Raw genomic sequence first — 16,537 nt, 5'->3', positions numbered from 1 at the left:
GTTAACATGGAAATAAAGACAATTAGCCCTAAAGAAATTAGAATTATTACAATTCTTATTTAAAAAAAATCTTCAAATGCAGGCCTTATGTGCTCTTCTACACAGATCAGAAAATAAGGGGTAGCCTAAATCTGGCAGATGGAGAATACAGATATACATTTTACCAATCCATGTTCAATTGATTATTTCCAAGTCATGTTATTCTTAACAAATTATATCCCCGATTCACAATTATACCATTTCTAAAAAGCTTTACATTCTTAACACTGATTATTATGGCACTGTCTTTATATTAAAAACACTGATTATTATGGCACTGTCTTTATATTAAAAACACTGATTATTATGACACTGTCTTTCAGTAGCAGTTTGCCTCAAGAGTAGCCTCACTAGAGGCTTGCATCATGGTTTAGATCATGGTTTATAACATGGTTTATAACATGGTTCATAACATGGTTTATAACATGGTTCATAACATGGTTTATAACATGGCTTACTTATTCAATGGCTTATTAAATGGCTAATCTCTCTGGCTCACTCAGCCCTTATACGACACAGGCTCAGTATATCATGTGGTGTTGGTGAGTACCACAGCAGCAGTGTCATTATTGATCCTGATGACACAACCACTCCTCCCATTTCATGTTTGGGCTGCCCTTCAAAAGACACATTGAAGGGCAGTCTAGCCTGTATCAGAAATGTGAGGTGCTTGCTGTGAATGTTGTTTTTCCAAGAGCACAACACATGGTTTTGTTATAGGATTACCTAAGGCAAATCAGGACAAGTTTGACTAAAATATGGATTCCTTTTTTCGGAGTGAAGAGATGTGTCTTGTCCAGCTGTTTTTCCAAACGGAGTCAGCTCACAACTGCATCAATGAGCTTGGGCATCTAGGACTTGTGCAATTTAAAGATGTGAGTAAAAACAATCACATTTCCAGTGAAACTTATGGAAATGTGGTACATACTATAGTAACTAAACTATATTAACGGAAAGTTCTTTACATTTGAGGCTACTCGTCTAACCCTTTTATAGTATGACTTTTTCAGTATTTTTCAAGTATTGGGTATTAGTAGAAGTTAACAAAATAAAAAAAACAGACCTTTGTAGTTAAAATAGCCCATATTAAACCGAGCACGGTATGGCCAATGGTATAAAGGTCAAATCCATTTAACTGCATGCCAGTCTAATACATATTGATTCCACCATGTACACTGGATTAATATTGACACATTGCTGTAAGTTGAAATAATATAGAGTCATTAACACTGTAAGTTGAAATAATATAGAGTCATTAAAGGAAAAAGTTGAACCTATCCAAATTGTTGTGCGTTCTAATGACAAATAACATGTGAACCGTGGAGATACTGTGTCATACATGTGTAGGTCTATTGATTCCCCTCTCACATTAAGGTTCATCGATTTTGCCTGTAAAAATCCTTCCCAAAAAGATTTCATTATGTTTGTGCACAAACCAACACATTCACCATGCAAAAACAAACATACTTTTACGCATACTTACTTTAAAGCAATTACATAACTGATCGTATTGGAACGCGATTGATCATTTATGTGGTGGGAGGGGAAGCTGAGTTTAGATCTGCACATGAGAACTTCAACCCAGAGCAATTCAGTTTGGTTACAGTACTTAGTTCAGTATGAGTTTTTGTTTTCTATTGAAAGTAAACACTTCACACAGAATATGAGAAAATAGTTTACACTGAAATCATTATTTGAACTACAACCGAGGCTACTTACACCTAACATGTCAACCTATTTAAGTATTTTCATATGTTTTAGCTAAATCCTGGAACAGTCGCCTTTCAGCGCAGATTTGTGAAGGAGGTGAAGAAATGTGAGGAGATGGAGAGAATTCTTCGTAAGTATGTGGTTTTTAAAGGTAGATTTAAATAGGAGTCTGGACAAATCCCACTTCTAAATAAATACCTAGAAAATCCCCTATCTAAACATTGGGCTCATTTCTACTAGGGTTCTTGGAAAATGAGGTTGTCAAATCAAACATCCCCATCCCAGCAGGGTTTACCAGTGAGACAATACCTCTTCCACGAGATGTTCTGGATTTAGAGGTAAGATGCTTGCTCTCATAGTTGGTCGGCTTCTTTCCCAGCCGTGTCATCATTAGTTTGATGTAACTTGTTTATACCAAGTTAGGCCAATGACAACCACTTAATACAATAAACTCATTTTGCAATCCCCCTTTCTCCATGTATGTTAAAGTCTAGCTTGATTCGTGTTATGATATGGGTGGAAGGTTAGTGTTAGGACATAGACAAACACACTACCAGGATGCACCTCCACACTCCATCCCCAGGTGGCAGCAGCAACCAGGTCATGGTCTGTGCTCTACCAGGAAGCCTTGATAAGCACTACAGGTGGTGCCAATCAGAATTGATTGGCAATGCGTGACGAGAGGCCTCTCGGCTTGTTTGGAGTTGTTTTGTGTTGGTTAACCTCTTTAGTTTAGGCATGCCTCTTTGTAGTTTTTTTTTAAATATATTTACTTTGGGTCACCACTTTGAACGAATACTAATCTGCTTGGACTGGCGGATGATGGGTGTCATGGCTGAGCTGGCCCTGGACCTGAGGTAAGGTGACTGTCTTCTGGGCACAAGCACTGAACACCTGGTCGCATATGCTTATGTCTCACATTTATGCACACATCAAATCAGGTTATAGACCATGTAGCTAGGCCTAAGACCCCTAGACATAATGAGTGCAGCAAACCCAGTAGGCTAGTTATTGGTTTTCGTAAACATGTGTTTGATGTTAATGTAACTTGTTTATACCAAGTTAGTCCAATGACTACTGTTTAATACAATAAACTCATTTTGGGATCCCCTTTTCTCCATGTATGTTACAGTCTAGCTTTGATAAACTGGAGCAGGAGCTGAAGGAGATCAACTCAAACCGAGACACACTCAGGCAGAACTTCACTCAACTAATGGAGATCAACCATCTCCTGCAGATGACTGATGACTTTTTTGAGGAGGTAAATGACTGACTGCATTTGACTTGTGTCCATCCTAACAAATAATGGGATGGAAAGAAGAATGTCATAAAGAATGATAGCATAAACAGTCCTGTTTCTTCTCATGTTGTGCCTATAGGCTGAGTCCCAGCTTTCCATCTCTGAGCTTCCTTCTGAAGACTCGGTGTACTCTTCCAGGGTGACAAGTCGACGCACCAGTTACACCAGCACCAACGGACCCCTGAAACTTGGGTGAATTATTAGCCTAATGTTACTAGTCAGGCAAACCATTAAAAAAACACTGGAATTGGTTTAAAGTAGGGGCCAACACCATTTTCAGGTTGCTATCAGGTTATAGAGACATCAGATAACCAAGTAAAGTATTTGATGCCTTCCTCTTCTATCCCCATGGCAGTTTTGTTGCAGGAGTCATCAAGCATGAACGTTTCCCTGCCTTCGAAAAGATCCTGTGGCGACTGTTTCATGGAAACTTTGTTCTCCGCCATGCTGAAATCAAGCCCCATGAGGAGGAGAACATGGCTGTAAGGAAATGGTTCACTAATAAGCACATGTTCAAACATAAGGATCTCCTTTATTTAAAGGCAAACAACCATTAAACAAAACGGTTGTTCATTAACTTATAATTGCAGAAACAAACATTGTTTTATGCTCACAGGAGGATCCAGTGAAGAAGGATGTGTTTGTAGTATTTGTCCAAGGAGACCAGATCAGAGGAAAGATCAGAAAGCTATGTGATGGGTGAGTGAAAAGATCCCTTGAGTATGTCAAAAGTCTTGAATAAGTAAATTAGCAAAAAATATTAATATTATGTTCCACTTCAGGTTTCATGCCAGCATGTATCCATGTCCCAACAACGCGTACGCAAGAAAGGAAATGAGAACAAACGCCAACACACGCATTGAAGACCTTCGATTGGTAAAAGTTAATTATAGAACCCTTTGACAATGAAGCTGCTCCCGAGTGGCACAGCGGTCTAAGGCACTGCATCTCAGTGCTTGAGGCATCACTACAGACCCTGGTTCGATTCCAGGCTGTATCACAACCGTCCGTTATTGGGAGTCCGTCCCATAGGGCAGCACACAATTGGCCCAGCGTCGTCCGGGTTAGGGTTTGGCCGGGGAAGGCCATCATTGTAAATAAAACATTTGTTCTTAACTGACTTGCCTAGTTAAATAAAGGTATGCATGCTAATACATACAGTTGAAGTCGGAAGTTTACATACACTTAGGTTGGAGTCATTAAAACTCGTTTTTCAACCACTCCACAAATTTCTTGTTAACAAACTATAGTTTTGGCAAGTCGGTTAGGACATCTACTTTGTGCATGACACAAGTAATTTTTCCAACAATTGTTTACAGGCAGATTATTTCACTTATAATTCACAGCATCACAATTCCAGTAGGTCAGGAGTTTACATACACTAAGTTGACTGTGCCTTTGAACTGCTTGGAAAATTCCAGAAAATGGTGTCATGGCTTTAGAAGCTTCTGATAGGCTAATTGACATAATTTGAGTCAATTGGAGGTGTAACTGTGGATGTATTTCAAGGCCTACCTTCAAACTCATTGTCTCTTTGCTTGACATCATGGGAAAATCAAAAGAAATCAACCAAATATTGTAGACCTCCACAAGTCTGGTTCATCCTTGGGAGCAATTTCCAAATGCCTGAATGTACCACGTTCATCTGTACAAACAATAGTACGCAAGTATAAACACCATGGGACCACACAGCCGTCATACGTTCTGTCTCCTAGAGATTAACGTACTTTGGTGCGAAAAGTGCAAATCAATCCTAGAACAACAGCAAAGTACCTTGTGAAGATGCTGGAAGAAACGGGTACAAAAGTATCTATATCCACAGTAAAACGAGCCCTATATCGACATAACCTGAAAGGCCACTCAGCAAGGAAGAAACCACTGCTCCAAAACCGCCATAAAAAAGCCAGACTACGGTTTGCAACTGCACATTGGGACAAAGATCGTACTTTTTGGAGAAATGTCCACTGGACTGATGAAACAAAAATAGAACTGTTTGGCCATAATGACCATCATTATGTTTGGAGGAAAAAGGGGGAGGCTTGCGAGCCGAAGAACCCCATCCCAACCGTGAAGCACGGGGGTGGCAGCATCATGTTGTGGGGGTGCCTTGCTGCAGGAGGGACTGGTGCACTTCACAAAATAGATGGCATCACGAGACAGGAAAATGATGTGGATATATTGAAGCAACATCTCAAGACATCAGTCAGGAAGTTAAAGCTTGGTCGCAAATGGGTCTTCCAAATGGACAATGACACCAAGCATACTTTCAAAGTTGTGCCAAAATGGCTTAGGGACAATAAAGTTATGTTATTGGAGTGGCCATCACAAAGCCCTAACCTCAATCCTATGGAAAATTTGTGGGCAGAACTGAAAAAGTGTGTGCGAGCAAGGAGGCCTACAAACTTGACTCAGTTACACCAGCTCTGTCAGTAGGAATGGGACAAAATTCATCCAATTTATTGTGGAAGCCTACCTGAAACGTTTGACCCAAGTTAATCAATTTAAAGGCCAAGCTACCAAGTACTAATTGAGTGTATGTAAACTTCCGACCCACTGGGAATGTGATGGAAGAAATAAAGCTGAAATAAATCATTTTCTCTACTATTATGCTGACATTTCACGTTCTTAAAATAAAGTGGTGATCCTAACTGACCTAAGACAGGGAATTTTTACTAGGATTAAATGTCAGGAATTGTGAAAAACTGAGTTTAAATGTATTTGGCTAAGGTGTATGTAAACTTCCGACTTCAACTGTACATTATATGTCAGTAATATGTCAGGACTTTTGCTATCCTGCTTTAATTACTCCTAATATAATGTCACAGATGGAAGTAGAACAAGATTTTAAATAAGAGGTTAGAGGGATGGAAAAAAACAAAACACTTTTCTTTCTTTCTGGTCATTAATCTTCTGTCAGGTCCTGAAGAGGACAGAGGAGTTCCGTGCGACTGCCCTGACTGCAGCAGCAGCCAACCTCCAGGAGTGGACCACTAAAGTAAAGAAGATGAAGGCCATTTATTACACATTGAACCTGTGTAACATAGACATCACACAGAAGCTGATTGTTGCTGAGATTTGGTGTCCAGTGTCTGACTTAAACTCTGTGCACACTGCACTGATACATGGATCAGTAAGTCTCCCAAACTTGCTTAAATTACTAAGCATCTGTGTACACGCAGATTTTTCTAAATTAACTGTGTGTGTTTATCTTTCTGTGTGTATCTGTGTGTTGGTGCTCGTTTAACATTAGGAGCAGAGCGGCTCCAGTCTTAGCCCCGTCGTGAACAGAATCCAAACCCAGCAGACACCCCCAACATTCAACAGGGTTAACTCCTTTACCTCAGGTTTCCAGAGCATCATTGATGCCTATGGGGTCGGCAACTATCAGGAAATAAACCCAGGTAACAACACCACTGTCTCCTGTGTGCGCTTGATTTACATTGGAGTGTGCACTTTGGGGACTTCCATTTGATCACCCTGTTGCAGGAGAACATTCCCGCAATGCAGGAACTGTAAAACTTGTAGTGTATTTGAGGTTTAAAAAGGCTTCTGAAGTTTGTAATTTCCACATAGAAATTTCAGACTTGATTTTCCTTCATGAAAAATGTATCTACCTCTACAAACATTTTCACTCATTACAATCCACCTTTCCTGTTGCTGCAGGATTATTTTCCTGCTGTAGCAAACTTGTTCAAATTAAGATCCTACATGTGTATTTGGAAGTATTTCACTTTTTATTATTTAATTAGGCAAGTCAGTTAAGAACAAATTCTTATTTACAATGACAGCCTACCCAGGCCAAACCCTCCACTAACCCGGGCCAATTGTGCGCCGCCCTATGGGACTCCCGATCACAGCCAGTTGTGATACAGCCCGGGATTGAACCCAGTCTGTAGTGATGCCTCTAGCACTGTAATGCAGTGCCTTAGACCGCTGCGCCACTCAAGATCCCTTAATGACCTAATGTGACTGACCCAGATCTGATTAGCCTATGTTTGTTTCCTTTTTTAGCTGTTGGTAATATTGTAAAGAAAAAGAGAAGTCCCTCCAAAGTCGTTTTGGCAGAGATCACAACTATTGAAATCATGTTTGAATGTGATATCTTTTCAGCTCCATACACCATGGTGACCTTCCCCTTCCTGTTTGCGGTCATGTTTGGAGACTGCGGTCATGGCCTCGTCATGACTCTGCTCGCTCTATGGCTGATCCTACACCAAGAACATTTCAGGAAGTTAAAGAATGAGGTATGAAAAGCACTCTGTCAGAGGATGGTCTGAGCCCTGAGGATGAATAGTATATGTCAAGTCAATTGTATTGTTTAAGTGCCACTAGTGAAAAGTCAACTTTTGAAGCTGTAAAAGTGATGTTGTACAAAATGTTAGTGGCAAAAAATTAGGGTGTTACAACTACACTAACATTGAAAGACAATGCGGTGCATTGTTTTGACTGTAACGTTAGTTACTCATCCCTGCAGCTGATTGACATGCTGGTGGATGGACGCTACATCATATTCCTGATGGGCCTCTTCTCCATATACACTGGCCTCATCTACAACGACTGCTTCTCCAAGTCCTTCAACGTCTTTGGATCCTCGTGGAGCGTTCGACCCATGTTCCATCCACACGGACCGTGGACGTGAGTTTCCTCCTTTATTAAAGCGGTAATAGTATTGTAACAAATGAGTTGGAATAAGAATGTAAATGGTTTGTTTTGTTCTTTCTTCCCAGTAATGACACATTGCATGACTCTGGCCATCTTCATCTGGACCCCCTGGTGTCTGGAGTCTACTCTGGCAATCCCTACCCATTTGGTGTTGACCCGGTTAGTGTGTGCAAACTCTTCTAACCATCTAACCCCTCATAGATTTGAGAACAAAGGGTCAAATATATTCATCTCTATTTGCAGTTGTGAAAAAAAGTGAACAGAACTGTTTTCATTGTCATTATGTTACTGTTCATATCATGTCATGAAAAGTGCTTTTCTCTGCTACTCAGTAAGGTAGGCTTTCCTTCAGTGTATTTTATTCTGGGTTTTGTTTCTTTCTTTCTTGTATTTTATCTTATTGTGTTTTATAAATGCTTGAGTATTAAGTTACTAACCAGTTGGGTTGCAGTTAATTAACTTTTTTAATTAAAGATGATCTTAAATACATTGTAACCTGATCCAACTTTTTATATTTCAAACTGATGTCTGATGCAGATTTGGAATATTGCATCGAATAAGCTGTCGTTCCTGAACTCTTACAAGATGAAGATGTCTGTTATCATGGGAGTGGCCCACATGCTCTTTGGTGTCACTCTGAGTCTGGTGAACTACATGTAAGTAAAGTGCTTTCCAGACAGGAAGCGAAACTAGCCAAGTTCGCCAAAATAGAGCAGATTCCTATTTTCTCCGCCTCCGCCAGGTGGCTTTCCAGAGCGCCGCCAACTACTCCTCTTGGATATAATTCCAGCCCCCGCCTAGCTCCTTTGAAAGTGAATAGGAAACTCTGTCGCCACTTCCTGTCTGGCAAGCCCTTAATACTAACACAGAGTCAGGAATATCACTGTGATAATTACATGTAAGAGTAACAGGGTAATAAAGAAAAGTACATGTATTTTTGCCAGGAGAACTACAGTACTTACAAAAACACTGTGTACAGCACTGTTTATGATAAACCAATACACTGTCACTTAAAATGTAGTGCCAACTGATTGCCTCCAAATGTATCGTTTCATTGCAGATTCTTCAGAAACTTAAAGGATGTTGCGTTGCAGTTCATTCCAGAGGTGATTTTCATGCTGTCTCTGTTTGGATACCTGATCTTCCTCATCCTCTACAAGTGGTGTGTAGTGATGAAGTCTGAATCTGCTCCTAGCATCCTGCTCCTCTTCATCAACATGATACTCTTTGACTACAGCTCTGAGGGTACTGTGCTTTACAGAACACAGGTACAATGGGTTTCTTCAACCTAAAATATCATGGGTTCTTAAAATATAATTTGCCGGTTCATTTCCCAGATTGGAACACACATACATACTCAAATGTATGCACTCACTGTACTTTAAGACCTTTGGATAGAATACTCTGCTAAGTGACATAATGTAATCATGTTTTCATCCAAGGAAACCACAGAAATTATTTCAACTTAACGTATGCATTTGGACACAAAAAATGATAGATGCCCAGACGCAACATAAACCTCGCTATGCATTAAGTTCTAACCAAAAACTGTAATTTTCAATTTTTTTTGTTTACATTTTATTATACAGAAAACTGTGCAAATATTTCTGGTGGTTGTTGCTGTGCTTATGGTGCCTTGGCTACTGTTTGCCAAGCCCCTGCTCTTGTATAGAAAACACAAGCAATCAAAGCTGGTAAGTCAACTAGATTAGAGTAATGCATTTTATAAGTAGACGTTTGTGATCAAAAGTATTGGATTGACAAGGCTGTTTTTTTATGTCAATGTGTACTCTGTAAGTAGACTTCTTGCCTATTTAACTGCCATTAAAATACATATTTTAATGAAACTTAATATAAAAATGATTCCAACAGAAGCCCTCAACAAACAAGCTTCCCATGCAGGTTTTTGGGATCTCCAGCCAAGAGGCTTCAGATAACAGGAAAGAGAAGGTAAGCCACTTCTAAAACAACAGTGTTTATAAATAAATATACATGGTCAGAAAATATGTTCTGTAATTTATCATAGTTATGTGTTTATGCAAACGCAATTAAATATAAAAAAATCCAACTTTATTGTATTAAATAGCAATAATAAGAAATATTGTAAAACAAAAAAGAATTTTAAAAAAAAGAGCCAGAATCTAAATTGGTGGGAATGAAATGGAACAAGTCACATCCACTAGATTCCTCAGAGTTCTAATTGATGAAAAGTTATCCTGGAAAGATCATATTCAATTTGTCTGCAGTCAAATGATGAAATCTGTAGGTATCATCAGAAAGATTAGTGGTTTGGTTCATCAGGCTTACTTCCTAACTCTATACTACAGCTTCATTTACCCATATCTCATTTCCTGTAATATTGTCTGGGCCAGTACATATGCCTCATACCCACATACATTACTCATCCTACAAAATACATTTGCTAAACTAGCCACCTCCTCTAACTACCTGGCTCCATCTGCACCTTTGTTTAGTAAACTCGATATCTTGTCTATTTACAACATTAATGTACACCAGTTATTAACTTTCATCTAGAAATACTCATACCTCCCAGACAGTTTACCTATCAATGGATTCTTCCAGGTTCATTCTGAAATGATCTATATAACACGAGACACTGCGATAACCTTCACCTTCCCTACTGCCGCACCTCAGAGTCAATTCTCTCAGACACAGAGGTACCACACTCTGGAATTCTTATCTTCACATTGCCAAAAGCTCATCATCCCTCAATAACTTCAAGCGAAGACTAGGGGTCAGCCTGATGAACCAAACTACCAAATAATCCCCTCTATGTAGCCTAACTCTTTCTCTCTCTCTCTCTCTCTCTCTCTCTCTCTTTCTCTCTCGCACACACACACACGGTGTTTCTTGTATACTGACTATATTATGTACAATTATAATTAATATGCTGTTTAACTAATTTCAAGAAACCTTTTTTTTTTGTACTCATATTTGTGGTGTGGTTTTCATATCAGCACTTTTGGGCTTCCTACCTCACCTGAACACTGTTTTTACCAGGTTTTTATCTCTACTGTTTTGTCTTTTACTTCTTTTCTTTGGTGTGAAAAAAGCCTTTTTCTCATTGCAGGTCAGTATGGCTGACATTTTCGTGTACCAGGGCATCCACACCATTGAGTACTGCCTTGGCTGCATCTCCAACACAGCCTCCTACCTCCGCCTGTGGGCTCTCAGTCTAGCTCATGCTGGTAGTGTATTATTCTGCACAACACAATAAAAGCTATATCCATGTGGCTGTTATGGTTATGACCTTGCCTCCTTCGACTTTCTGATCCCCATAGTGAAAAGGATGACATAAGATGGTGTATAGAGTAAACTTCAATAGCAATCATTCCAGGATTAAAAAAAATAACAAGTAGTTACATTTAAGTCATTCAGCAGATGCTCTTATGTGACCTGCTCAAGGGCCATTAACAGGTTATTCAACTAATCGGTTCAGGGATTCAAATCAGTGACCTTTCGGTTACTGGCCCAACGCTCCGAACTGCTAGGCTACCTGCAGTCACCTGTTATGTTCAAATTGATTTAACTGTATTCTATGTTCCTGTGTATGTTGTCTGTGTAGAGCTGTCAGAGGTGCTGTGGAAGATGGTTCTGCAGGTGGCTCTGAGGGTCACCTCGGGGATGGGTTCTGTTCTGCTGGCAGTGACCTTTGCTGCCTTCGCTGTCCTCACAGTCACCATTCTCCTGGTCATGGAGGGTCTCTCTGCATTCCTCCACGCCCTACGGCTGCACTGGTAGGGACAAGCGACACAAACACACATGCATCCGCAAGCGCAAATGCGCACACTCATACATACACACCTGATATAGACCTTTGGATTCTGCAGCACTCCATCCACGTACAGACCTTGAGCTTATTGACACAACTGAAGCAGCACTGATGTAAAGAATTTAACAAGTGAATTACACTTGAATGATATTTCCAAAGGTTATGTTTTTCTGTCTCATTTGTCTTTTACAGGGTTGAATTCCAAAACAAGTTCTACAAAGGATCTGGGTACAAGTTCACACCGCTTTCCTTCGACAGGATGCGAGACATGCAGTGATTTCAGATAGAGAAACGTGTTATTGCTACGAGTCCGTTCTCATATTCATTTATTGTTTATGTTGATATGTCTTTGTGTTAGTCATTGATCACATTAAGTTGTTTTCGGTATGTAGATCGTATTCTATAACTGTCGCCATGGAATGAAAAATCTGTGCAAGCAAGGTGCAGCATTTGCCACAAGATGGCAGCACACAATTATTAGTCAGTCATGGTTCTAAAAGTAGGCTACATTCAGCAACATAAGAATTGCCAAAAGAACACAATAAATACAAGGAGATTTAGGTGAGCATCTACTTCCTAAAATGTCTTACATGTCTTAAGAGTTGAATTAGATTAAAAAACAATGAACAATATTTAGATCCAACAATAGTGTACAAAACATTAAGGACACCTTCCTAATATTGAGTTGCACCCTGCCGCTTTTTCCCTCAGAACAGCCTAAATTAGTCGGGGCATGGACTATACAAGGCCTCAAAAGCATTCCACAGGGATGCTGGCCCATGTTGACTCCACTGCTTCCCACAGTTGTGTCAAGTTGGATGGATGTCCTCTGGGTGGTGGACCATTCTTGATACACCGTCTGCTAAATGACGTAAATGTAACATGGGGAAACTGTTGAGTGTGAAAAACCCAGCAGCGTTGCAGTTCTTGACACAAACCGGTGAGCCTGGCACTTACTACCATACCCCGTTCAAGGGCACTTCAATATTTTTTCTTTCCCATTCATCCTCTGAATGGCACACATACACAATCCATGTCTCAATGCTTAAAAATCCTTCTTTAACCTGTCTCATCTACACTGATTGAAGTGGAATTAACAAGTGACATCAATAAGGGATCATACCTTTCACATGGATTTACCTGGTCAGTCTATGTCATTGGAAAGAGCAGGTGTCCTTAATGTTTTGTACACTCAGTGTATATCTTGGGATAGAGCATGGAAATGTTATTCTGTTGTGATTGTCTGTAGGGATTCTTCTTGTACATGCTTAGTGCATTGACATTCAAATCCCAAACCAATCAGTGTATCTGTTACCTTGCAAGAGTTTTCATATTAAGAGTAATAATACTGTATATTTTTGGGTTCCAGGGAAGTTGAACCCTATCCCTTCAGCTAAATAAATACTTTCTTGTATAAACTAATTGGTCCTAATAGGCCAAAGATTAAATTAGAGAGAGTAGATTGATCTATAGATTTGGTGGATAGATTAGTTAGTTGTGGATGTGCTACATTTGATCCATATCTTGTCCACTTGAAGAAAGAACTGCATCATTACCTAAACATCGACATTAGAATGCTGCCTTGAAGGAACCACCATGGAATGCAGGCTAAATCTGCAGAGATATTTAGGCTAGTTGTTAAAGTAAATACATTCAGTGTGAAAAGCAGTGTAAAAAAAAAAAACTTTTGCAGTGAAGAAAAACACATACAACTGTCAGTTCACTTCATTGCCTTTCAACCGCTTAAGGAAAGTTACCTTGGTACCTTGGAGTTACAAGTTACAAGTATTCAACCCTAGTTACCTTGAAGAAAAACAGTTGACCTACATGGCCATTGAGCTTGCCAATAACAATCGTCAGCTACATAAAACATTTTAAAGAATCAAGTAGCATATTCATAGCTCAAAAAGGATGGTCACAACAAATACATTAAAGACCATCTAAAGACGGACCAAGTACATTCAGCTATCAGTGACCAAGTCTATAACACAGCTGCGAAACCATACTGGTCACAGTGGGTATCCTGGCCCTTTCCCATCCTTATGTATGCCACAGTTTATTCTAAGCATTGCAGTATATGGCTGTGTTCCTTTGTCTTTGCAAAAAAGAGGAAGGTTGTGACTATGACGGTGATCTCAGAGACTGACTGCCCAAGCTCTTCAGATGTTTATTACATGTTTATAAATCCTATTTTATTTCTATGGTACCAGGTGATCTTGTGCCAATACCTAGGAGTTCTGTCAACATGACTATAACACACAGCTTATTATTATTACTACACAACATTAAGTGTTGAGGTCAGTTTCATCCATTTACAAACAATGTTCCCTCTACTTTTTTTTGTCCACTGAGCGAATGTCAGGTCTGCTGAGCGCAAACTTGAACATTGGGAAAATTCTGTGCAACTTCCGGCTCTCGTTTACTGTGAACACCGAGGCTGTACCTGCTTTAAGTTACCGTTTTAAAAGTGGCCAAGTAGGCTATTTTGTCTATTTGATCATAATGCAGATCTACCAGAGTGGCCAACAATAAAAAACAATGGAGGAAAACTAATCTCATAACATTTTAACATTCAGCCTACAGTAGCAGCCAATGTGTGGTGTTCAATGTAGGCCTACATTCCATGAGACTTTTGAGAGAAAAAAAACATGTAGGGCTTGACATTAACCTGTTTATCCACTCGTCCTTCAGACAAGGAGGTGACTGAAAATGTTTGATGCAAGAAACCACTTTACAAAATAAAATGTATTATTATTCCCATACCATTATTACAAAGAATAAGACAAATTATGCTATGCTTTGCCTATTGGCTACTTAGCGTATTCAAGACCGTCTCAAAATACAATACTGCCCCTTTAAGACAAAAAAAAAGCTCTTTACCTGTAACCAGCTTTTCAAAGATGTCTAGAAATGTACATGTTTTATAACTGGCACAGATCCATATATGGCAATGGTCTATTTGCATATAGGCCTACTGCAGCTCTGATTGGTTATGGTGCACTGGTCTGTGTAGAATATGGGACTTAAGTTGTGCCTGTCAATGCAATAGTATTCTACTTCAATGTGCTCTGCCTACAAGAAAATCTCAGCGCGCAGTTTATAGGGAACATTGTTTACAAGTATTCAATGTAATACTAATATATAGCCTATATAGCCAATAGCCTTGGTTTCTCAAATGATTGCCTCGCCTGGTTCACCAACTACTTCTCTGATAGAGTTCAATGTGTCAAATCAGATGGCCTGTTGTCCGGGCCTCTGGCAGTCTCTATGGGGGTGCCACAGGGTTCAATTCTTGGGCCAACTCTTTTCTCTGTATACATCAATGATGTCGCTCTTGCTGCTGGGGAGTCTCTGATCCACCTCTATGCAGACGACACCATTCTGTATACTTCTGGCCCTTCTTTGGACACTGTGTTAACAACCCTCCAGACGAGCTTCAATGCCATACAACTCTCGTTCCGTGGCCTCCAACTGCTCTAAAATAAAAGTAAAACTAAATGCATGCTCTTCAACCAATCGCTGCCTGTACCTGCCCGCCCATCCAGCATCACTACTCTGGACGGTTCTGACTTAGGTATTTGTAGTTGTCCACATATTCTAAGTGTCTGGTTAGACTGTAAACTCTTCTTCCAGACTCACATCAAACATCTCCAATTCAAAGTTAAATCTAGAATTGTCTTCCTATTTCGCAACAAAGCATCCTTCACTCATGCTGCCAAACATACCCTCCTAAAACGGACCATCCTACCGATCCTCGACTTCGGCGATGTCATTTACAAAATAGCCTCCAATACCCTACTCAATAAACTGGATGCAGTCTATCACAGTGCCATCCGTTTTGTCACCAAAGCCCCATATACTACCCACCACTGCGACCTGTACGCTCTCGTTGGCTGGCCCTCACTTCATACTCGTCGCCAAACCCACTGGCTCCAGGTCATCTACAGGTAGGTAAAGTCCCCCCTTATCTCCGCTCACTGGTCACCATAGCAGCACCCACCTGTAGCACGCGCTCCAGCAGGTATATCTCTCTGGTCACCCCCAAAGCCAATTCCTCCTTTGGCCGTCTCTCCTTCCAGTTCTCTGCTGCCAAAGACTGGAACGAACTACAAAAATCTATGAAACTGGAAACACTTATCTCCCTCACTAGCTTTAAGCACCAGCTGTCAGAGCAGCTCACAGATCACTGCACCTGCACATAGCCCATCTATAATTTAGCCCAAACAACTACCTCTTCCCCTACTGTATTTATTTATTTATTTAGCTCATTTGCACCCCATTATTTCTATTTCTACTTTGCACTTTCTTCCACTACAAATCTACCTTTCCAGTGTTTTACTTGCTATATTGTATTTACTTTGCCACCATGGCCTTTTTTGCCTTTACCTCCCTTATCTCACCTCATTTGCTCACATTGTATATAGACTTATTTTTCTACTGTATTATTGACTGTATGTTTGTTTTACTCCATGTGTAACTCTGTTGTTGTATGTGTCGAACTGCTTTGCTTTATCTTGGCCAGGTCGCAATTGTAAATGAGAACTTGTTCTCAACTTGCCTACCTGGTTAAATAAAGGTGAAATAAAATAAAATAAAAATATATATAATATTTTGTTTTATCTCTGTGGAGTATGCCATGGCCTGCCAGTTCTGGGTGTTCACTTAGCTCTGTCAAAACTGGAGAAAAGACGACTGCCGGCTTTACCAACAACAACAAAAAATTGTGCATTTGCAGTAAGTGCAAGTTGTGAGATGCAGGTAAAAGCAGGTTAATTGAATTGGGCTTTAAAAATAGTGTATTAAGTGTGAGAGCATGTGCCAACTCTTGGCCCTCATTCTTTATTCTCCTCCACTTTTCCCACTTACTTTTCCCACTTGTGCTTCATGCATGATCAAATCTCACTGAGGGGTCTCAACTTGCATGCATGCACACACACCAACGCCAGCGTGTCAGTACCCTTACATGTTACTCTTGTTATTATTATTTTTAAATAAAGAGCATGTACTCAGCCCTATAGGTGTGGATCAATCTG

At 40.0% G+C, this 16,537-nt stretch overlaps 1 protein-coding gene across 1 annotated transcript; it reads left to right on the top strand.

The window, feature by feature from the left end:
• The first annotated feature begins 1,697 nt into the window (after positions 1 to 1,697).
• On the top strand, positions 1,698 to 12,069 carry LOC115148718 (V-type proton ATPase 116 kDa subunit a). Its single transcript, XM_029690878.1, has 20 exons — positions 1,698 to 1,879; positions 1,990 to 2,087; positions 2,882 to 3,010; positions 3,129 to 3,241; positions 3,405 to 3,531; positions 3,666 to 3,748; positions 3,832 to 3,925; positions 5,967 to 6,179; positions 6,300 to 6,450; positions 7,160 to 7,293; positions 7,524 to 7,684; positions 7,777 to 7,870; positions 8,249 to 8,367; positions 8,772 to 8,979; positions 9,301 to 9,405; positions 9,584 to 9,661; positions 10,295 to 10,367; positions 10,642 to 10,920; positions 11,298 to 11,469; positions 11,697 to 12,069. The coding sequence occupies exons 1-20, from the start codon at positions 1,864 to 1,866 to the stop codon at positions 11,779 to 11,781; spliced, it is 2,532 nt and encodes an 843-aa protein (XP_029546738.1). The 5' UTR covers positions 1,698 to 1,863; the 3' UTR covers positions 11,782 to 12,069.
• The last annotated feature ends 4,468 nt before the right edge of the window (positions 12,070 to 16,537 follow it).

Source organism: Salmo trutta, chromosome 2 (genome assembly GCF_901001165.1).
Source record: "Salmo trutta chromosome 2, fSalTru1.1, whole genome shotgun sequence".
In the NCBI taxonomy this organism is placed as follows: domain Eukaryota; kingdom Metazoa; phylum Chordata; class Actinopteri; order Salmoniformes; family Salmonidae; genus Salmo; species Salmo trutta.
This window is presented reverse-complemented; position numbering and strand designations above follow the sequence as displayed.

Bases quoted from the DNA above. Each gene is read 5' to 3' on its own strand.
- LOC115148718 (XM_029690878.1), top strand. The intron at 7,294-7,523 runs GTATGAAAAGCA...TCATCCCTGCAG, and splicing joins TCAGGAAGTTAAAGAATGAG to CTGATTGACATGCTGGTGGA. The intron at 9,662-10,294 runs GTAAGCCACTTC...GGATTCTTCCAG, and splicing joins CAGATAACAGGAAAGAGAAG to GTTCATTCTGAAATGATCTA.